Source organism: Hyperolius riggenbachi, chromosome 5, assembly GCF_040937935.1.
Source record: "Hyperolius riggenbachi isolate aHypRig1 chromosome 5, aHypRig1.pri, whole genome shotgun sequence".
Taxonomy (NCBI): Eukaryota; Metazoa; Chordata; class Amphibia; order Anura; family Hyperoliidae; genus Hyperolius; species Hyperolius riggenbachi.
This window is the reverse complement of record NC_090650.1, coordinates 205,888,605-205,912,832: the sequence shown is the minus strand read 5'-3', so window position 1 is coordinate 205,912,832 and position 24,228 is coordinate 205,888,605. Positions and strand designations below refer to the sequence as shown.

Below are 24,228 nucleotides of genomic sequence, written 5' to 3'. Positions count from 1 at the left end.
TGTATTGCGATCTGTATATACAGGCTAATGGGGATTTGAACACTATGTAATTAATTAGTACGGGGGTTGTGTCATTATGTAACAGTGTATATGTTGGAGTATGTACTAGGGGGGAGGGAGGGTACAGCAGTAGTGAGGTGATTGGTAATGGTGTATATGGCAAGTAATGGTAATATGCGTCAAGTGTTCTTGCATATATTTGAAAGCCGCTATAATATGGAAACTGGTATGGATACAGACATCTGTTTTAAACGTGGGGAGTAAGTTGTATGTTTGTTTTTATCTGTATGTTTAATGCGTCTTTTGAATTGTGTGAACGGGATTGGTATGGCCTCTCATTATGTCCCGCCTCATTATCTTGCACCTAGAGGTGGGCGGGGAGGTAGTGGGAGGAGGGGAGTTTTGCCGTGCATACATAATGCAGTGGGGCGCGTGTGCACTTCAGCCCCTGAGGAGTCACAGGCGTGACGAAACGCGTAGGGCGGAGCTTGGAGTACGCACGCAAACTGAATACGGAACCAGACGCGGCCTGGGCATGTGAGAGGTGACCGGTGTCGGCGAACGGGTTTGTGATATGCAAATACACAAGAGTGTTTTATGTACGCAGATTTTAACTAGGGGCCTGGGAGCCTTATTCAATGGTTTTATGCGATGAACTGTCCTTGGTTTTTTTAGATGCAGCCGGATTTAATGTTTGATGTGCAAACTTGAAAGAAGCCATCCGGTGAGCGGGGACTGAGAGGGGGGTGTGTGATCCCCTGCCCTCTGGTGATAGCGGTTTCCCTCACGCAGTGTGCGATTAAGCACTGGGGTGTACTGTTATGAGGCAATACTCGCTATGGCCTAGTGCACACCAAAAACTGCTAGCAGATCCTCAAAATGCTAGCAGATTTTGAAACGCTTTTTCTTATTTTTCTGCAGCGTTTCAGCTAGCGTTTTGTGTAGCAGTTTTGGTATAGTAGATTTCATGTATTGTTACAGTAAAGCTGTTACTGAACAGCTACTGTAACAAAAACCGCCTGGCAAACTGCTCTGAAGTGCCGTTTTTCAGAGCGGTTTGCGTTTTTCCTATACTTAACATTGAGGCAGAAACGCATCCGCAATCCAAAATCTGCAGCAGCCCGGGAGTATGCGTTTCTGCAAAACGCCTCCCGCTCTGGTGTGCACCAGCCCATTGAAATACATTACCCTAGCGGATCCGCACCCGCAAGCAGATTGCAAACCGCAGCGGAAACGCTCCGGTGTGCACTAGGCCTATGAGGAGACCCGCTTGTCTATACTTATATTTTTAGGTCTGAGGCCTGGTGCACACCAAAAACCGCTAGCAGATCCGCAAAATGCTAGCAGATTTTGAAACGCTTTTTCTTCTTTTTCTGTAGCGTTTCAGCTAGCGTTTTGCGGTTTTGTGTAGCGGTTTTGGTGTAGTAGATTTCATATATTGTTACAGTAAAGCTTTTACTGAGCAGCTTCTGTAACAAAAACGCCAGCAAAACCGCTCTGAACAGGCGTTTTTCAGAGCGGTTTGCGTTTTTCTATACTTAACATTGAGGCAGAAACGCATCCGAAATCCAAAAAATGCCTCACCCCGGGAGGATTAGTTTCTGCAAAACTCCTCCCGCTCTGGTGTGCACCACCCCATTGAGATACATTGACCAAGCGGATCCGCAGCCGCAAGCGGCTGCACAAACGCTGAATAAGCCGCTCGGTGTGCACCAGCCCTGAATCAGATGTTTGGACTAGTGGCGCGACTAATTCGATTGGATCATTTCACTGGGATTATCTCTGTGTCTAGTCAGCAGCCAGCATAGAAGTACTGTGAGGACTGAGCGCAACATCACGGTGAAATCATCTGAAGTTGATATGCAATTTCCCTAAAAATGGATATCCCTGTAGTCAAGATTTAATACCCTGGTAAATTTGTCAATGCTCAAGGGCTGCATCATGATGTGGAATTTTATCATGTGACTCAGGAACTTATATCAAGTTGTACAATTACATCTGCACCGGTGGAATATTATGACGTGCTGTGATCACCCCTGGAGTCACAGGGACCTTGTATATCAGTTGAAAGGATCCGCACCATCTAAAAACGTAGACATTTATTTAAAAGCTATTTAAAACATCATGGGCAAAATCTGAATGCGTCCCGGATCACCATTGACGCATAGCGTTTCGGATACAATCCTTCCTCAGAATGGTTCCAGTACACACTGACCAGTGTGTACTGGAACCATTCTGAGGAAGGATTGTAGGAAACGCTATGCGTTTCCTAGAATCCCATACCATTCTGAGGAAGGATTGTATCCGAAACGCTATGCGTCAATGGTGATCCGGGACGCATTCAGATTTTGCCCATGATGTTTTAAAGAGCTTTAAATAAATGTCGATGTTTTTAGACGGTGCGGATCCTTTCAACTGATACTCAGGAACTTATAAGCATTAGTAAACCATGGTTCCAGCTTTCTGCTGGAAAATAATTTTGAAATCTAGCTTATGGTTATGACCCAGAGCCATGCTCTTAAAGAGACACTGAAGCGAAAAAAAAATGATGATATTATGATTTGTGTGTGTAGTACAGCTAAGAAATAAAACATTAAAGGAGAACTGTAGTGTAGGTATATGGAGGCTGCCATATTGATTTCCTTTTGAACAATACCAGTTGCCTGGCAGTCCTCTACCTCTAATACTTTTAGCCCTAGACCCTGAACAAGCATGCAGCAGATCAGGTGTTTCTGACATTTTTGACAGATCTGACAAGATTAGCTGCATGCTTGTTTCTGGTGTGATTCACACTACTGCAGGCTAATAGCTCAGCAGGGCTGCCAGGCAACTGGTATTGCTTAAAAGTAAATCAATATGGCAGCCTCCATATCCCTCTCACTACAGTTCTCCTTTAAGATCAGATACATCAGTGTAATTGTTTCCAGTACAGGAAGAGTTGAGAAACTCCAGTTGTTATCTCTATGCAAACAAGCCATTAAGCTCTCTGACTAAGTTAGTCGTGGAGAGGGCTGTTATCTGACTTTTATTATCTCAACTGTTCCTGGACTATTTACTTTTCCTCTGCTAGAGGAGAGGTCATTACTTCACAGACTGCTCTGAAAGAATCATTTTGAGTGCTGAGTGTTGTGTAATCTGCACATATTATAGAATGATGCAATGTTAGAAAAAACACTATATACCTGAAAATAAAAGTATGAGAATATTTTCTTTGCTGCTAGTCTTCTAGTAATTATTCATAGTACACAGCCAATTCACTATATCATTTTTTTTTCGCTTCAGTGTCTCTTTAAAGTGGTTAAAAATCGGAAATGTAAGCATATTGCATTATTGATCAGCAATCTAATTTTAAGACATTTTATAATATTGTACCATACCATTCCTGCAGTGACCTATCCTTGTCTGCTATTGTTTATCTTGCTCTATGATGGCTATTATAATATTTCGCTTGGATGCTTTTCCACTATGAGTATTCCAGTTTTATGTCAGCATCATGTTACGGATTATACATGCACAGGTAAAAGAGAGCAGGAAGTCAAAGTTCTTATCTTAGAATGTGGCTGAAATGGATTCTATTTATGTATTGTTAGCCTTTTTGGAGTGCAGTAACTGCTTGTTTATATTCTTTTACTTGAACATTCTGCTTTTCTTTTTCTCCTCTAGTCACTGAGATATGACACCAGCTATTTTGTAGAGTATTTTGCTTTGGATCTTTTAATGGAGAACGGAGAATGTCGTGGTGTGATTGCTTTGTGTATGGAAGATGGATCCATACACCGCTTCCGGGCCAAGAACACAGTTATAGCTACTGGGTAAAACCTTTTATGATTTGATACAGGCACTTGCACCAGTTTAAAGATGAAAATGTATTAGATGGTAAAGTTCTTTGATCGGTGATCTAATATGCTAAGTCAAATGCATCGCCATACTAGCAATGTGTCTCCTGCTTTCCATTGCAATGACTGATCTAACCTATTTATCTGAGAATGTACATACCTAGAGGTGCACAGTTGTTGTTGCCTGGAGGGATCATAACAAGATCTCTAGGCAACAGTTAGGGGACATGTTTTGAACAGACGCGATGCTAGACTGCAGACTAGCGATGCTTTTATAGCTTACTGCAAGGTGGCGGGTTGGAGGAAAATAGGGTTGACCTGCGCGCAATCAAGACAATCTGACAGATCTCCCAGTAACGCAGCGGGGAGGATTGGGGCCACCGTACACATGCTGGAATCTCAGCAGAGGCAGCCACATCTGCTGAGATTCGAAGCGTTGCATTGCTCCCATATTTTATCTTCACATCTTGTCTGATCTGTGCGCAGGCTAGAGACAAGTGTATAGAGCATTCTTCAGGCAGATATGGAGATAAGAAATCACAGCATGTACAGATGAGAAAAAGCCCATACACACTTGCAGCTTAAGGGCTCGTTCTCACTTGAGCAGGAATCGCGCGATTCCTGCTCACCGCAAACCACTAGCGGTTTTTAAAAAACGCTAGCCCATGTAACACTGCGGCAGTGTTTTCACTGCCGCAATTGCGGTTAGCGTTAACCAGAAACGTGTTACATGCAGCGGTTTGACTGCGATTCCGGCGCGATCGCAATTAGCATTTCTAGAACTGCTAATCGCGATCACTCTCAAAACGCTACAGTGTCCAGTGATTTTTCCACGTTAATCGCCAGAAAGTCTCTACCACAAAACGCTAGCAGTAATCACTAGCGTTTTAGGTGTGAACTAAGCCTAAGGCCTATTTTCACTGGGTGACACGTCCATTTCCGAAATGAACACAGCACCTGTGCTGCTGCGCAGCCGCAGCCCAATTGCTATAGCAGTGCCATGCATGCCTATAGGGTTTTGGATGCGTGCTACAGAAAACTGCAGCATACCGTCCAGAATCGCTATAGCATGCGATTCTGACGGCAAACCTATTGTCTGAATAGGCAGCATTTCCCCGTTCAGCTCCCATGCAGGGAAACGCTGCGTTTTTCGACAAATTGGAAATGGGCACTTAAATGAGTTGTTCATGATTCTACTTTGTTCAATATTGCCTTAAATTTAACAAGCGTTTATCCACGTAATGGTTTTTTTTTTTTTTTTTCTGTTTTTGTTTTTTTTTACATATCCTGGTAGTTTTAGCTGGAACATGATTTAGGCAGCTGGATTTACCATTTTAACTATTTTTTTTTCTAACAGGGGTTATGGCCGCACCTTTTTTAGTTGCACTTCAGCACACACATGCACAGGAGATGGCAATGCCATGGTCGCACGAGCAGGACTTCCATGCCAGGACTTGGAGTTTGTACAGTTTCACCCTACAGGTATAGTGGTGTTTGTTTTTTTTTTTTTTTTAAGCCCTTTTTGTTTTGAGTAATTTTACAGTCATTTACATCCCAGAAATAAACAGGGCTCATATCTCATATCATGGTCCCAGTCACATAATAGAACTTCTGCAAAACACATGATCACATAAGATCACATAAGAACTTGCCCTCCCCTACCACCCAATCACATTCTCTGCAGCAAAAAAGGACCAATATCGAAAAGTACACAAGGCTATATGCCCCTTTTTTAATTTTGCGGTTACCCAGTTTGCCCTGAAGATGTCTTACTGGATACCACTCAGTATACTCGGGGGTGCCGCCAGCGTGCAAGCGAGGCACGCCACCGCTTGGGTCCTCACTGTGGGGGGGCCACGCTCTGCTGCTGGCTGCTCCCCCGCCGCAAAATAATCCACAAAAAAAGCCAGTGTAATATCAGATAGTGCAGCCCGGAAGCAGCCTTTCTCACTGAGTATCACGCATGCTCAGTTGGAAGTTAGATATTATTTTCCTGAAATGTCTCTGCTTCCGCACAATGTACACTCCCAAATTTTTCAGGGTAGGGGGGAACCCCCCAATCTGGCTCTGTGCCGAATTGCAGCCCCCGCACCCTGATGGTTCCCGAGATTGGTTACAGCAAACAATAAAACTTTTTGCTTTATTTGTAGCAGCAAAAAAGTTTGACTGCTATGCTGCTGTCTTCTCTGCTATATCCAAATGGTGAAATGTGGCTGTTGCCATCCAATTACGGTCAATGGTATAATAATGTTGTGTTTTGAACACCCAAATGGGGTAACAATAATTTAGTGGTAGGATAATCATTGCAGTTTTAAGTTATGGACAAATCCCCAAGCCAGGTAGAATTAAATTTACAGTTTACACATAATATTTACAGCCTTTTGTGTTGTTAGGGGAACTGGCCTCCCATGTTTTAACCACTAGACTACTGCGGCACACCAATTGGCGTGACCGCGGCGCGAGCCCCAGGACCGCCTGACGCCGATTTGCGTAAAGTCCTGGCTGCGTGTTTTGCAGGAGATCGCACGCCGATGCACATGCATCTCCGCTTGGCTGGCGGAGCTCCACTCCGTCATCAGTCTCCCATGTGCGATCACCACTAGGAGACCGGTACAGCGCTGCAATCTAGGGCAGCGCTGTACTGGGGACAGCTGTGGTCCTTAAGTGGTTAATGGCTCCTAAATTGAACAGACTGACTTCTGCATATCATTTTTAGTGATCTACCATGTCTTTGGACTTCTGGACAACGTCTCTCTATTTTTTAACATAAACATTAATTTTATGTTGACCGTGAGTTAACTGCAGTTTGAAGATGGTTCACCAGTTTTTCCAGGTGTACTCGTACCTTTTTCTTTAGTTGGAGTCAAAGTTTATGCCTGAATGCAATTTAAACACAAAGGTCTGTGTACACTAGCGCTCAGTGTCAAAGATTCTATTCCTAAAGTGCTTGGACTGGTACATCATGCTGTGAATTTATCCAAAATAAAGAAACATTCCACATTCATCTGTAGAAAACTTGAAGATCTTATGTACAGAGATGTTTAGCTACTCCAAAATATTAACTTTGCTTATTGTTCTACAACAATGCTGTCCAACTGGCGAGCCTGAAACCGGGCTGCACTCGCTTGCCTGGATTATTTTTTTTATTTATTTTTTGGAGCCTTTGGTAGGCCCACCTCTTGTTCATGCTTGTGTCCGCTTCCCCCCCACCAAAGCAAGGACATTGATTCTCCAACCCTCCCAGCCAAAAACCTAGTGCTAGTCACACCCCCTGCCCATGAAGTTGGACTGTACTGTTTTACAGCATGATGGAGGAGTTACACTGTATGAAAACTGTGTAGAATGCATAAAATAAAAAATAGTTTAGAAAGTGTTGTCATTTACTGAATCCCAGAACTGAATACAATGTCACACTAGTAAAGTAAATCTTGTTCCTGTTAATGGAGTTAGACTCGGGCCTGAGTCTTGAATTGTGCCCACCCCTCCCTCCGTTACAAAGCTGCTTCAGTTGGCCACCTCTCAGTAGACACTTTGCCAGTAATCCTATCACCAATACAACGTGACACAAAATTGTCAAGCTTGGCTAATAGAAACCGCTTATTGAGGGAGAAAACTGTCAGGCACAATTATGACTCAGGGCTGAGTCTCACACCATAAACAGTTGGACAGGAGTTCTCTCTAAGTGACTAAGAGCCCATTTATCTTTATTTGGCCATAGAAGGGGCCTCAGACTTGTAAGATGTATATTTTTCTATACAAGTTCAGGAATGAAAGAAGCATAGGAAAGTTGGTAACAAAACATTCACCTTTCATTTTAATTTGATTTTTTCCAGTAACCTCCAGGACAGGTCCACCATGAGACGACATAGGCTCCTCCCAGGAACAGGAAACGTCCAAACTAGAGCACTCTATAAATTTTAAGCCAACCCCTCCATCGCCAGTTGACGTTTCCTGTTCCAGGAAAGAGTACTCTATGTCGCTCGCCGGTCCGTCTAGCCAGGTGTGCTGGGGACCGTGGTTGGCGGCGCATGGGGACCTGCCTGGAGAGGGTCGAGGTTCCGGTAGGAGGAGGAGAATATCTACCTTCTCCAAGAAGCGTCATGGCTGCCCTGGTGGTGGTAGTTCCGAGGACGCGAACGGCGTCCATGATTCCCTGATGGCGGAGGCTGTGGCGCGCCGGAAGTGACGAGGAGAAGCCTGGGCCTCCGGAGGGTTGGCGAAGGTTTTTGCCCTCAATGGCGGCGCTCGTTAGCGTACTTCCGCCCTTACGTGACGTCACTTCCGGAAGCGTGGGTGAAGAGACGCCGGAAGCCTGCATTGCTCGGCATTTCGTTTTGCGAGCGGAGCAGGATGGACGCTAAGCAGGAGCCAAGAAAGGTAAGGTGGCGGAAGGCTTGGGGACCTTTACGGTATGAGCCGAACGCCTTGCACCGCGTCTATGCTGAGGTCTGACTTGGTGGGTGTTTTTGCCTGGCACATTAGCGTCTGATCTGAGGTCTCTGCATAGACAGTATATATGTATATATTACGTCTGTCTGAGGTCTGTGATATTATATAGCAGTTTATTAGGCTATGTTATACTATGCTATGCTACTATATGATACTATACTATGCTATTATGCTAATATATTCTGGAGTTTGGTGGTCTCTACAATGTGTTTATGTGGACACCTTTAATGAAGTACTTTAATTAATGAATTACATTATCCAGTAAATATTTACTTAAAGGTCCTTGGTATAGTCTATTTTAAAATACTAGTACCTTTTTATTTCCTCCTGTCTGGGGTAGGGAAGCTGCTTTCCTCACATTCTGTCAGGGGCACAAGGGTGTTGCTTTACAGAAGTCTTTTTAGACAGACAGGTGACACTTCTTTTGTTATTGTGTTTTATTATAGGGCACAGAGTCTACTGACCCGTCAAGGCCTAGGAGGCGTTGCCCGCTCTGTGACACAAAACTTGCCCATACTTATAATAAACAGTTTTGCCAACCCTGTTTTGTTAAACTAATTCAAGAACAATCAGGGGGATTAGAGGAGATTATGTCAGCTGTTAAGCAGAAGATGTCGGATACAATTAAATCGTTGAAAGAAGTTTTCTCTGCTGCCATGACCCCAGCTACAGATACTAGTAATGCAGGCCCTAGTACAACAGCACCGGTAACTCCTATAACTAATAGTGATGCTATTCAGCCCAAACAGCCTGCAAAAAGTAAGAGTAAAAGTAAATCCTCCACTAAAAGACCTATTATTTCTTCCTTTGAAGAGGAAATGGAAGAGGAAGGAGAGGAGGATGATGGTGATGATTCCGATGCATCTTCGGTTAAAAGTATAGAAAGTCAGTCAGATATAAGGAAAATTTCTAGGTTCAGGTTTCCGGCTGATGAAACTGACCAACTTATCTTGGCGATTAATAATACTTTGAAGATTGAGACAAAGAAATCTGAAGAAGTGTCACTACATGATAAATTGTACCAGGGAATGGAACCAGAGGAGGCCCTTACTTTTCCTGTGCATAAGTCTACAAAGAATACTATTCTGAGTCAATGGAAATACCCGGATAGAAAGTTATTAATGTCTAAGGGGTTTATTAAAAGATTTCCATTTGCAGAAACAGATGCCAAGATATGGGATCGGTGTAAGCTTGACGCAGCTTTTTCTCAAGTAAATAAGGACAATGAATTAGCTTTTGAGGACCTAGGATACCTTAAGGATCCACAGGATAAAAAGGTGGAATTTGCTCTGAAGAAGGCATGGACCTCAGCAGGAGCAAATTTTCGACCAGCAGCTGCAACAACATGTGTATCGAGAGTGTTAGCAGTATGGGTTAAGAAAGTAGAAGAAAAGGTAGAAAAAGGGGCATCTAAGGAAGAAATCTTAGAATCACTTGAAGTGGTTTCAAAGGCCACAGACTATATAACTGATGCGGCAGCAGAAAACATAAGGGTAAATGCAAGAACGACTGCCCTAATTAATTCCGCCAGACGTAATTTATGGATTAAAAATTGGGACGGAAGTCAGGCTTCTAAAGCTAGGGTATGTAACATACCTTTTGATGGGGAGCTTTTATTTGGGGCCCAGCTAGACGAAATATTAGAAAGAACTAGCGATAGAAAGAAGGGGTTTCCAAAGAAGAAGAAATATATACAGAACAAAAGATTCTTTAGAAGAAATAGGCAAGAAAACAGGGATAAACCTCAGCAAAGAAGAAAACCCTGGGCCATCAACAGAGAGGGAACGAGAAAGAATTTTTTTTTTCGGAACCCAGAAAACCAAGAAAAGAAGTGACGCCAAAGAAAGAGTTGGGGGTCGTCTAACAGGATTTTATTCCCAATGGACGAACATAACCAAAAACGATTTCATCCTCAATCTTGTAAGTCAGGGGTACAAAATTCAGTTTCGGTCGCTTCCGGGAAACAGGTTCATTTCCACTCCTCTTCCAAAAGAGAAACAAAAGCGTCAAGCTTTGCAGAACATCATAAAAGACATGATAGAGGAAAGAGTGGTAGTTCCGGTACCGTGCGATCAGCTTCGCAGGGGTTTTTACTCGACCATATTCATGGTAAAGAAACCGACGGGGAAATTCAGGTTAATTCTGAACCTGAAGCCATTAAACCCTTCTGTGACTTATCAAAGATTCAGGATGGAATCAATCTTCTCTGTGAGAAACTTACTAACCCCCAACTGTGTAATGACGAATATAGATCTAAGAGATGCTTATTGGCACATTCCAATAAGAGAGTCGTCACAAAAATTTCTGAGGTTTGCAATAAAAGAAAAAGAATCAATTCAACACTTCCAGTTCAGAGTCCTGCCCTTCGGAATTTCATCAGCACCTCGCATCTTCACAAAAGTGATGGGAGAAGTGATAAAAGACTTACATGTAATCCTAGTGATTCCCTATCTAGACGACTTATTAGTAGTAGCAGACTCCTATCAACAAGCGGAAGAAGACACAAAGAGAGTACTAGATCAACTACAGACTCTCAGATGGATTATAAATTGGGAAAAGTCGGTGCTACAGCCGAAGTCAAGAATACAGTTTCTAGGAGTTGTAATATAGAGACGAGAAGACTGTATTTAACAGAAGAAAAGATGACAAAACTAAAGAAAATAATACAGGACTGTATAAGGAACCCAGTTCTGACAATAAGAGAAGTCATGAGAATACTAGGTTTTCTGACGTCAACATCTCCTGCCATCCAATGGGCACTGTTACACACAAGACAGCTCCAGAGTTGGATGATGGGAGTCTGGAACAAAAAGCAGGAAGATTTAGAAAGGGAAGTGAGATGTCCAAACATAATACTAAACTCATTAGAGTGGTGGATGTCGGAAAAGATCCTAACCGAAGGAAGATTATGGACAATACCAGCACAAAGATGCATTACCACGGATGCAAGTCTCCTAGGATGGGGAGCCCATTTAGAGGGGAAGATATTTCAGGGTCTCTGGCCAAAGCTAATAAGAAATCAGTCATCAAATTACAGAGAGCTAAGAGCAGTGAGAGAAGTACTAGTACAGGCGGTACAGTCACTGAAGGGGCAACATGTTCAACTGAGAACAGACAATACCACGACAGTGGCCTACATAAATCGTCAGGGGGGGAACAAGATCAAGAAAACTTCTAGACCTGACGATGGAAATTCTATTAATAGCGGAAGAGAACTTCCTCTCGTTCACAGCAGTCCACTTGAAAGGATCTTTGAACACCATGGCGGATTTCCTGAGCAGACACAGACTATCAAATTCAGAGATGGAGATATCCAACAAAGTCTTCAGGAATCTGGTCAAGAGATGGGGCCGACCTCAGCTCGACATCTTTGCAAACAGAGCAAATACAAAATGCAAGAGGTTCTATTCCCTAAATCCAAGGGAGGGAGCAGAGGCGGTGGATGCGCTCAGTCAGAGATGGACATTCGAAAAGGCATATGCGTTTCCACCAATCCAGCTAATACCTCGAGTTTTGCAAAAGTTAAGGCAGACCAGAGCAACATTGATCATGATAACTCCAGATTGGCCGGGGAGGAGCTGGTATCCGATTCTCCTGAATGTGAGACTAGAGGGTCCGATAAAATTGCCTCACAGAAGGATACTATCTCAGGTAGAGAGAGGAAGTATAAGTTACATACCAAATCTAAACCTGTGTGCCTGGCTTCTGAAAGGTCTCCTTTGAGAAAGAGCGGTGTCTCAGAGAGAGTTATCAGTACCCTCCTCGACTGTAGAAAGAAGGTAACTAGGAAAATATATTTAAAGTACTGGAAGACTTTCAATTTGTGGAAAGAAGAGTCAGAATTTTCCGGAGAGACAATACCAACCGTATTAGAATTTTTACAGGACGGTGTGGAGAAAAACATTGCCCTCAGTACCTTGAAGGTACAGGTTACAGCGATATCTACCTATTTAGATCAAAAATTAGCAAATGACCCCCTGATCATACAGTTTTTTTAGATCCATAGAAAGAAGGAAACCTATAATTAATAAAAAGATTCTGAGTTGGGATCTCTCTTTGGTATTAAGGGTCTTAAAGGGAGACCAATTTGAGCCAGTATCAGAAATTCCATTAAGACAGTTAACAATGAAGATTATTTTTCTAGTAGCAATTACTTCAGCCAGGAGAGTGAGCGAATTAGAAGCCTTATCCTGTGATGAACCCTTTTGTCTCATATTTAATGATAGGGTGATATTAAAAACATGTGAGGAGTTCCTTCCTAAGGTAGCTACGAATTTTCATAGATCCCAGGAGATCATATTACCCTCCTTCAACGAAGAACCAACCTTAGATGTTAGGAGGTGTCTCATTGCTTATTTGGACAGAGTAGCAGAATTTAGACAATCAAGAGCTCTATTTATTAATTCATCAGGAGCTACTAAGACATGAAGATGTCAAAAAGAACTATAGGCAAGTGGATAAGACTGTGTATAGAGGAAGCCTATAGGTTGGCAGGATCTACTTTGCTAGGTGCAGTTAGGGCTCATTCAACTAGGGCAGCTGCTACATCATGGGCCTACAGAGCGGGTGCTACGCCAGAAGAAATTTGTAGAGCCGCTACGTGGACAAGTATGTGCACCTTTTCAAGACATTACAGGGTGAATCTGATGACTGCAAGACAACAATCCTTTGGGAGAAAAGTTCTGCAGGCAGTCGGCCCACCCTAAAATTGGTAAGATTTCTTGCTCATCTTCTCATGGTGGACCTGTCCTGGAGGTTACTGGAAAAACCAGTGTTAGTTACCTGGTAACATCCTTTTTAGTAACCTCCAGGACAGGTCCGTAACCCACCCGGATAACGGGATATATGTATAGATGAATTTGTATAATAATATGAATATGCCTCTTTAACGGTTAACAGTTCTTGTAGTTGACTGGCGATGGAGGGGTTGGCTTAAAATTTATAGAGTGCTCTAGTTTGGACGTTTCCTGTTCCTGGGAGGAGCCTATGTCGTCTCATGGTGGACCTGTCCTGGAGGTTACTAAAAAGGATGTTACCAGGTAACTAACACTGGTTTCAACCTGCCTTTCTATTTTAGATAAACATTGTTATGGTGAAGAGCCAGAATTGAAGGATGGGTCAGGGACTTTAACTTGCTACTAAGACTTTATTTTTATTATTATTTATATAGTGCCAATATATACAACTGATGTTTAGTTTGAAACTTTACCAAATCTGGTACATGTTCATTTCATAAAATACAACCGAAACCGAAGACACTGGGAGAGGTCTCTGTCCTTGCGAGCTTACAGTCTAGAGGGTAGTGGGGTTGACTCTAGGGGAGGAGACTCAAGGATTAGCAGGTGACACAGTGAGCCACCAATTCAAGCTATAACAAATCAGAAGCTTGTCTGAAAAGGTGTGTTTTAAGGGTGCGTTTGGAGATTTCCAGGCTTTGAGCATAACAGACAGGCTATGGCAGTGTGTTCCAAAGGAGAGGTAACACTCCTGAGAATTGAGACTTATGCTTTAACACAACTGTGTTACAAAATCCCTGTAACGTTACTGTCTGGATGCTTAGCTCAAATGTGATCCAGCAGAGTATACGATAGTTACGTTTTTTCTCTGGATATACTTGCATATTTTGTATACAAACCTGCTAAAGAGTCTGTCTAGTTAATACTTGTGCCCCTCGATTTGGTTTATTGATCTGTTATATTACCCTATATTTTTCAGGAATTTATGGAGCTGGATGTCTGATTACTGAAGGCTGTCGAGGAGAGGGTGGCATTCTGATCAACAGTGAAGGTGAAAGGTTTATGGAAAGATATGCCCCTGTAGCCAAGGATCTGGCCTCCCGTGATGTTGTATCCCGTTCTATGACCATAGAAATACGTGAGGGAAGGTAGGTCTCAGATTGCTTCATATTTACTATGCAGCCACAAGGGAAACCTATACATAATCAATAAGAAACCTAACAAAATGGTATGCATATCACATACAACTACCTCTACTGTCTTCTCATACCTCCTTATGGAAGCAGAATCCAGTATAACCAGTATATCTACACTATTAATCATGAGCAATTTTAAAAGCCTACCAAAAGTCAAATAACTCCCTGAAAAAAAAAACTGGCTGTATGGGTGGGAACAGTCAATTTGTTTAAATCCAGGGATACGCTTCAATTGTATTGTTGAACACATTTTAGAACACCATTAAAATTTCACTTTTGCAGCAACAAACTTAGTTTCCTGGACCAAACATGGCGGCATACACATGGGTATTGGCTCCGCCCCCGAACCTGATAGGACAGATCACCTATAAGATTTCCGCTCCGCCCCCCTCCAGCCATTCTTTTTTCTGTCCTCGAATGGACAGCTTGCCTATATTGTATTTCCAGTTATTGTTTCTTTTTTATTCTTTTTCTTTTATCTATTTCTTATCTACAGGTGCTTACTTGTTTCCCCTGTGCCCAGCGGGTTCAGCCTCTCCCGCTCTTGAGGACGTCTGTACCCTTAAACAGGGTTTAAGGTCGTCCTCATTCATGTGCCCCAGCGTGTCTGGAGGGCGGCTTGCCCTGCGCTGCAATGGCGCCGCCAGATCTCGCCGCCTCCCTCCCTCCATCCCTCCATGCGCAGGCTGTGACGTCAGATCTCGCGAGATGCGAGATTTGGCGTTGAAGGTTCCTGATTGGATGGGCGCCCGGATATGGGCGTACAGGAAGCCGCAGAGCGATGGCTGCGCGCTGTTCCTGGCGTCCTGGTGGAGAAAAGCTGGGTGTGTTTGCTCCTGGATGCGGAGCTTTGCCAAAACCTTACTGGAGCCGTGCGGAGGTCTACTGAAGCATTGCTGAGCCCTTGATTGAGGCCTTGCTGATCCGGATTGTGGAATCTTTCTTGCCATACACCGCTGTGGGTCAGGCTGATCGTTCCTTTGGGGCTTGAATCTTCTGGAGGTATGAAGTCATCTGCCATATTCGGGAAAATGTCGTTACCTGCATTATGTGAAGGTTGGCTAATTATTGTTCAATCCTTTCTCTTAAACAGAGATATGGATCCTAGAGAACATGTGGAGGAGGTGGTCATTAACAGGTATAGACTACTAAATGTAGTTTTTCTGTTTATGCACATGGTGTTATCATACATAATTTCCTGGCACAGGGCTCCCATGGGATGTTCAGTAAAAGAGTGCAGTTCCCCTTTTTCTTAATATAGTCAAAAGGGAAGTGATTGAAGCATATTGTATATGTTATATTATCTTGCAGTTCGGGGGAAGGAGGAAGTGGCCGGGCAGTATCTAAGCACCGATCCCCTTCTAAGGCCCGGCGGACCAGGTCGAAGTCAAGGGACAGAAGCAGGAGCCGTCGTTCCCGGAATAAATCGGCCAAGAGGAACAAGTCCTCCAGAGATCGTAGATCCAGATCCCGAAGTAGGAGCAGGAGGCATCGGAAGGAGTCCTCGAGGAGGCGGGATTACCGCTCCAGATCAAGATCAAGGGACAGGCGTTCCAGAGACAATAGAAGGAGGCGATCTCCAAGTAGGGATCGTTATTCTTATAGAGACAGAGGACGTTATGATTATAGGTCCCCTAAGAGGTCCCGTAGGGATTGGGACATTTCGCCTCAGTCTGAGGCCATTGAGCCATTTCAGAGGCCCATACAAAATCAGTGTTGGTCTTGTTCTCAACCAGCTATGCCAGATAAGAGGGTCTGTGAGGCCTGTTTTGCGGAGCTTGGGAGAGAGAGAGACTCTGATAACCAGCAGGTAATGGCCTTTATTCAGCAAGCGGTTAGAGACACCTTCCAGAGTATGGCACCTCCGCAACCAGCAGCGACAGCGGTCCCTCAGGCACCATTGGAGGATCCCCTCCCTCAGGAGGATTCACCGCAAGGAGGCTTCAGTTTCGCGCTGGTGCCAGCATTTCTAGCAGCCATAAAATCAGCTATTGACTGGCAGGAAGAAGAGGGTTCGGCTCACGAGCCAGATCGATACTATCCTCACCTCGACCAGCATCCAGAGGCGTTCCCGTTCATGAAGGTCATTAGGGAAGTGATCTTGAAGGAATGGAGTAAAGTGGAGCAAAAGGCCTCTCTTAACAACAGATTCTCAAAGCTTTACCCTTTAAAGCAGGAGGATGCTAAGCTACTGGATACTGCACCAGCTGTGGACGCTTCAGTCATCAGATTGGCCAAGCACGTGACGCTCCCCATGGAAAATGCGATAGCCTTTAAGGAACCTTCCGATAGAAAGATTGACACAGACGTCAAGAAGGCCTTTTTAGCGGCAGGAGCTGCATGCAAGCCAGCTATTGCCTTAACTTCCTTGGCAAGGGCTACTCATGTCTGGGTAGAAAATGTGGAATCAGCCCTGAATTCGGGCGCGGACAAGCAGGAGATAATAAAAGCTTTGGAGGAGCTAAAACTAACCGGGGACTTTATGGGAGAGGCAGCGATTGACGTTATCAGATCAGCCGCCAGGTCCATGCTACACAGCGTCACGGCCAGAAGGGCTCTCTGGTTGAAACCTTGGTCCGCCGACGCGGCATCCAAAGCAAATTGGTGTAAGATTCCTTTCGATGGGTCCTACCTATTCGGCCCTCAGATGGATGATGCAATTTCGAAGGTGACTGGGGGAAAGTCTGGTCTGATCCCACAAGATCGAAAGCAGAGGCCATTTAGGCAGCAGACATCAAGAAGAAACCCCAGTACCAGGTTTCAGCAGTCAAGATCGTACAGACCGAGCCGACAGTTCAATAGGAATTGGAAGGGGACCCAGGCCTCCTTTGCTAAAGGTTGGAAGAACAAGGCCTCATCCGATCCCCAGCAGAGTCAAAAGCGTTTTTGATGGGACGTCCACTCAGGATTCCCAGGTGGGGGCCAGACTGCACCGTTACTGGGAATCTTGGGTGGGAATAATCAAAGATCCCTGGGTGGTGAACACTCTGAAGGTGGGACATTCTTGGAGGTTCAAGAGGAGGCCTCCTCGGTTCAAGTTCACACCCACGAAGGTCCCACGAGACAAGGAGAGGTATCTAGCTCTAAGGGATTTTGTGCAGACGCTACTCAGACAAGAAGCAATCATTCCCATCTCAGTCGAGGAAAGGCATGTAGGAATCTTTTCACCACTATTCTTGGTAAGAAAATCCTCAGGAGGATGGAGGCCGGTCCTCGACTTGAAGTTTCTAAACAAGCACATAAGTATAAAGCACTTCAAAATGGAATCCTTGCAGTCAATAACCTCCATGATAGCTGTGGACGACTGGATGACAACGGTGGATTTGTCAGACGCCTACTTACATATTCCCATCAAGAGCGAATTTCAGAAGTTCCTCAGGTTTGCAGTAGAGGGAAGATGCTATCAATTTCGATGCCTGCCATTTGGCCTGTCTACAGCCCCAAGGACCTTCACCAAGATCCTGCTTCCGGTAGTGGCGTATCTAAGAGTTCAGGGACTGAGAATTTATCATTACCTGGACGACATCCTGCTGCTCCATCAAGATTACCAGGGCTTGCTGCAGCATCAAAGGACCTTGCTCAGGCTGCTGCAACAACTCGGTTGGTTGGTCAACTTCAACAAGAGTCAGCTATCCCCGGCTCGGGACTTAATATTTCTGGGGGCAAGGTTTCGGACAGTACAGAACCAGATCTCCCTACCAGGTCAGAAGGTAGAAGCGATACAGAAGAGAGTTCAGAGATCTCTGCGAGTCGCAAGTTTGTCAGCGAGAGACTGTCTAAGCCTGCTGGGCTCTCTGTCATCTGCAATACCGATGGTGAAGTGGGCTCACTGGTTTCTCAGGAAGTTCCAATCCTTTTTCCTTCTTCACTGGAACAGGAGGAGCCTGAGTCAGAGGTTCTACCTTCCTCTGGATGTGAAAAGTTCTCTTCTCTGGTGGACCAGGGAGCAGAATTTAAGGAATTGCCGGCAGATTCAGCCAGATCCCCCAGTGGTGATCACGACCGATGCCAGTATCAGAGGATGGGGAGCCCATTGCAAGGATGTGCAAGTTCAGGACAGGTGGAGAACGATACAGGAAGGTGTACCCTCCAATCTCCTGGAGTTAAGAGCGGCCTTCATGGCTTTGAAGGCTCTTGAGCACATGATCCACGGGAAGTCAGTGTTAATGAGAATAGACAATGTAACTGCAGTGGCCTATATCAGAAGACAGGGGGGGACTCGGAGCAGGTCTCTCCTTCAAGAAACCGCACATCTCATGTCCTGGGCAATAAAGAACTTGGCAGACCTAACGGCAATCTATTTACCAGGGGAGCAGAATACCTTGGCGGATCATCTGAGCAGGGAATTTGTGGATCCCCACGAGTGGTCCTTAGACAAGGAGGTCTTCTTGAAAATCACCAAGAGGTGGGGGCTTCCACAGGTGGACCTGTGGGCATCCCCAAGGAACAAGAAGGTTCAGAAGTTTTTCTCCCGGTATCATCACCCCTCGGCGGCAGGAGTGGATTGTCTGGTCCAGAAGTGGGACTTCGATCTGGGATATGCTTTCCCTCCGTTCCCTCTGATTGCGAGATTCCTTCAGAAGCTGTGCAGAGAGTCATGCACGATCATCACTATACTTCCCTTCTGGCCCCGAAGACCTTGGTTTGCCCTAGCAACATTTCTAAGTGTGGAAGATCCAATCAGGTTGCCGATGAGTCACAAGCTCCTGTCCCAGGGGAGCATCCTTCATCCGAGAGTCAAGGAGCTGGATTTAGCGGCCTGGAGGTTGAAAGGAAGAGGTATGAGAACATCGGATGTTCCAGACAGGTGATAGAGACTCTTCTAAAAGCAAGAAAACCTTCCACGAATTCCACATACTACCGGATATGGGAGAGATTTGTGAATTACGCTTTGGAAGGAGGTTTCGATAGCATGAAGCCGGAGGTCCAGAACATCCTTGACTTCTTACAAACGGGAGTTGATAAGGGCCTTAGTGTTGCAGCCATAAAGGTTCAGGTTTCAGCCTTATCAGCATTGACAGGTCATCGATGGGCCACTCACTCTATAGTGATGCAGTTTATCCAGGCACTTTTTAAAATGCGTCCTCCCAGGAAGCCTTTCTTCCCAAAATGGGACCTGTCTTTGGTACTGGAGGTCTTGTCCTCTCCTCCATTCTTTCCTCTGCAGTCCTTGTCATTAGAAGATCTGACGATGAGAACAGTCTTTCTGACAGCGATGGCCTCGGGAAAGAGAGTGTCAGATCTCCAAGCCCTGGGATGCTCTGGCAACCTTTTGGAGTTCTTCCCAGACAGGGTTGTGATTAGACCAGTGCTGCAGTTTGTTCCGAATGTTGCCTCTACGTTCCACATAAATCAGGAGCTTTCTTTACCCACTCTTCTGGCAGATGAGAGTTATCATCCTTTAGACGTGGGGCAGTCCATTAAACTGTATCTGGAAGCTACAGCTTTGTTCAGGTCCTCAGAATATCTGTTTATCAATTTCAGAGGCCCCAGGAAGGGAATGCCAGTAACCTCTAGAACTATTGCTTCGTGGCTGGTAAAGACCATACAGAAGGCTTATATTCTTAAGAAATTACCTGTACCTACTGAAGTTCGGGCTCATTCAACCAGGGGCATGGCTGCTTCCTGGGCTTGTTTTTCTAAAGTCTCTGTAGAGTCTATTTGTAGAGCAGCAGGGTGGTCTTCCGTTAATACTTTTTTGAGACATTACCATGTTGACCCTGCTTCCTTGTCATCTGTTGATTTTGGGAGAGCTGTCTTGTCTGTATAAATAAAGTGTTAATCTTTTTGCAACAGTTCCCTCCCTCAAGCGTGATTTGTTATATCCCATGTGTATGCCGCCATGTTTGGTCCAGGAAATCGGAAAATTGATACTTACCTTCCGTAATTTTCCTTTCCTGGATCAAACGAAGGCGGCATACGAATCCCTCCCTCTTGTCCATTCGAGGCCTGATTTTCACCAGAATGGCTGGAGGGGGGCGGAGCGGAAATCTTATAGGTGATCTGTCCTATCAGGTTCGGGGGCGGAGCCAATACCCATGTGTATGCCGCCATCGTTTGATCCAGGAAAGGAAAATTACGGAAGGTAAGTATCAATTTTCCGATTTCTAGTTTGATCATCAGTCTGCATTTTTATATTGCAAGATTTAATAACAAAAACATTTATCCTCACGTATAACTCAATCATATTGAATATTATGAAGGTCCTGAAAAAATGCCAATCTCACCTCAACAAATCGGCATAAAAAACATCTGTGGCCACCCCTGCAGCTAATTGTAATCTAACCTAACTTTCCTCCGTTTATTGAATGCTAGACACTGAAGAGCTTCACAGGTTCTTCAGGCAATCGACAATGTAAAAAGTGCTCATAGCATGCTGATGGTTGCAGGCTTAACAGGCTGCTGTACACACGCTGGATTCTCAGCACATGTGGTTGTTATTGGTGACAAGTTTCATCTAGTTAGTGAACACAACTTATGGCGTTAGACAGGATTTCAGCAGAAATCTTGTTTAATATCGATTTCACAGCTGCAAACCCTAGCTTTGCTCTACCCGATGCAGTAAAGTTACACAAAACCTTCGGCAAAATGCCATAATTTAACTAGTTTTCACTAAATTACACATTACATTTGATATAAACATCAAACCTAATGAAAATCTTTTGACATACCATAAGTGTTTGAGTACCTGGAATGGCAGGCATAGCTTGCCTTTGCTTCAAGCAGTCTTCTGTGATAAACTCTGAAACAATTACAGGAGAAGGAAGCCAAGAGTTATGAAATTCCTATACAGAAACGTGATTTTGGTGACCATGTTGCAGGAAGTGAAATTAAAGTTGTCTGGAAACTCCTAAAACTGTTTGCTGTTGTGTAATACATTGTATAATACTTCCAACTATCTAGAATTCCTTGATGCTTCATTTACTATTTTTTTCATGTATATATATTTTGACAGAGGCTGTGGACCAGAAAAAGATCACGTCTATCTGCAGCTTCACCACCTTCCCCCTCAGCAACTGGCTAGCCGGCTGCCAGGCATTTCGGAGACGGCCATGATATTTGCAGGCGTTGATGTAACAAAGGAGCCTATCCCTGTCCTTCCTACAGTCCACTATAACATGGGGGGAATCCCAACTAACTATAAAGGACAGGTACACTTATACTTAGCTCGCTATGTTTTATGATGTAAGAAACGTCATATCTTTCCACACTACAGGAAGCAGGGTCATTTGGAATTCTGCTTTAGATATAGCAGAACTATACAAGCTTATTCAACAAGTTTGTAAAAGGACATATGTTAACCTCCCTGGTGGTATGATTATTTCCAGATTATAGAGTCTAAAAGTGGTGCAAATTTTTTTTCCATGCTTTGTAGAACTTAAAACCGCAGAGCAGCCTGCAGTAGCCCCTACACTTACCTCTCTGGGATCCAGTGCTGCAGTTCTCTCTCCATACTCCAGGTGGCACTGTAACCCTATAGTGATATCGCTGTCTGTCGTCATGATGACAGGCGGCGAGCTCACAACGGCGCTGCAGAGCCTCGGAGGACAGGAAGACGAATGGCTGCCGGTGTCTGGATCCCTGGGAAGGTGAGTAAACCGGGGTTACTGCTAAGGAGGGTAAATCTGCCTAAAATGCATGGATACCATTATACCATTGGTAGAACAGTGATTGACGCTGGCTTCTATTTTATTAATTCATTTCCTTATGGACTTATTTCCACTACAGAACACATGCACAAATGCAATTTTGTGCATGCGTTTCTAATGTTCTGAATGCATGTAGTGGTGCATTAAAGCACAGACCTTGGCGACCACATTCAATTAGAACGCATTGCTAAAATGAGCTTAATGGTGCATTAAAATGTTCCTGAACCCATTACATTATAACGCGTAGGAACACTTTGCTGTACTGTTAACAGTAAAATGAGTCTATGGACTTTCATGTTATCCTGCAGATCGCACACTATGTGCAGTGTGTCGAAACTGACAGCGCAGCACATAGTGTGAATGAGCCCTATTGGATTAACATGTTGATGATCATCCCTTGCATGTTGTGCCTAATGCATAGTTCATATTAGGCGGACTCATGAATGGCATTAAAATTCAAACAAGGAAAAAAATCTGAAAATGTGTAACTATTTAAAAGCTCTGTCAAACTCAAATCTAAACTGTTTTCTACAGAAAGCCCCTTCACTGCCACAGTCTGTTAAAGATTGTACTGCAATTGGACCAAGGCACAGGAAGTTTAGCTGTAATCCAAAAAAGGGAACACTGCCTTTTCCATGCATTACGGCAGAACTGTAAAGGTGGCCACTAATGATACAATTTCCAGAAAGTATCATTTCTGAACGATTCTTTGTATGAACGATCGGAAATTATCATTTGGGGCCACTAATGGACAACAATCTCCTAACCAAACCGATCAGATTAATGAAATCGATCCGATATCCGATTTTTGGAATCAGATTGGATTGGTTAGATTTTTTTTGTCCATTAGTGGTCAAAGATTTCTGATTGTTCATACAAAGAATCGTTCGTAAAAGATCGTTCAGCAAATTGTATCATTAGTGGCCACCTTAAGACCTGCTATAAAACTGATTTAGCACAGCTTTAAAATGCTTACCTGGAAATCATGTTTAGTGTTTATTTTAAGAATTTCAGCAACACTTTAGGAACACTTTAGAACATAACACAATAACCTAGTCACTCCCCTTTCCTACATACATATATGCTCACCTAGATTTTTGTTGCCTGAAGCAGTGATTTGTGGTCAATTACAAATGGTTTCTGCATGGGCATACAGCTCAGGAGGAGGAGAAATAATGTCCTGTTGAGAGCTTCTGGAGAAACTAAAAGTAATCAGCCAGGAGCCAAAGAAATGGTAGATTGTGACCTGAGGCCAACACACACACACACATGAACCGACACATACATAGAGACACATATATATATATATATATATATATATATATATATATATATATATATATATATATATATATATATATATATATATATATATATATATATATATATATATACATACACACATATATATATATATATATATACATACACACATATATATATATATATATATATATATATATATATATATATATATATATATATATATATATATATATATATATATATATATATATATATATATATATATATATATATATATATATATATATATATATATATATATATAATAAAGCAGAGAGACACCAAGAGCCCCAATAGTGTAATTCGTCTTGGGGACAACAAAATAAATGAGAAGTTAAAATTATACTTACAAACCAGGGTTACCAATAGGCAACCACTGTATAGGCAGGTGAGGTGAACAATCCTGACCCCACTCAGGAATAAAAAGTCGCTCTCTGTAGACAGGAAAATAGGGTAACAACCCTCCACCCAGGGTGGACTCAATGCAGTGTACAAGATACAGAGGCGCCAAAAGAATAAAAGGTAATTAAATGAACTTAAAAAACCAACTGGTTAAACAGAGGAGGCAGCGGTGGTCTTACCCCCTCCAAACAGACACAGGCAAGGACTGCGATTCAGACAGTCAACAATTTATTCGGAACGCCAAAAAACAATGCAACGCGTTTCACGGGCCATACATCCCGCTTCCTCAGGCAAAATACAATAGGAGTCACAGCTGCAGAAAATACACAAACAGACAACCAGAGGCATAAAATCGTCAAAGTGCTGATATGAATACGTAAATTTACATTTTGCATTACATTTTAGTGACAAGTTGTGCACGGGTTATAAATATTAGTTTCAAACTGATAGTAGTCTCAAAGGTATGCTTAACAGCTATAGAATGGGTAGGGGGAATGTTAAAGGTGCATTGTGCTGAACAGAGTAAGACCAATGATAAATACAAACAAATATGCAAATACATAAAGTAAAAATTGGCTGGGTTTGCTGCCGGTTGTTGCGGACATCATGCAGAACAACAGTGAATAGTGGGTGAAATTGGGAGAAAGGGTTGACG

At 43.5% G+C, this 24,228-nt stretch overlaps 1 protein-coding gene across 1 annotated transcript in view; it reads left to right on the top strand.

The window, feature by feature from the left end:
- The window catches only part of SDHA (succinate dehydrogenase complex flavoprotein subunit A), a 127,063-nt gene that overhangs the window by 69,379 nt on the left and 33,456 nt on the right, over positions 1–24,228 (top strand). The window contains exons 6-9 of the mRNA XM_068236617.1: positions 3,664–3,812; positions 5,194–5,318; positions 14,001–14,169; positions 21,173–21,368. Coding sequence (XP_068092718.1) covers positions 3,664–3,812; positions 5,194–5,318; positions 14,001–14,169; positions 21,173–21,368 — 639 coding nt within the window. The remainder of the gene's footprint in view (positions 1–3,663; positions 3,813–5,193; positions 5,319–14,000; positions 14,170–21,172; positions 21,369–24,228) is intronic.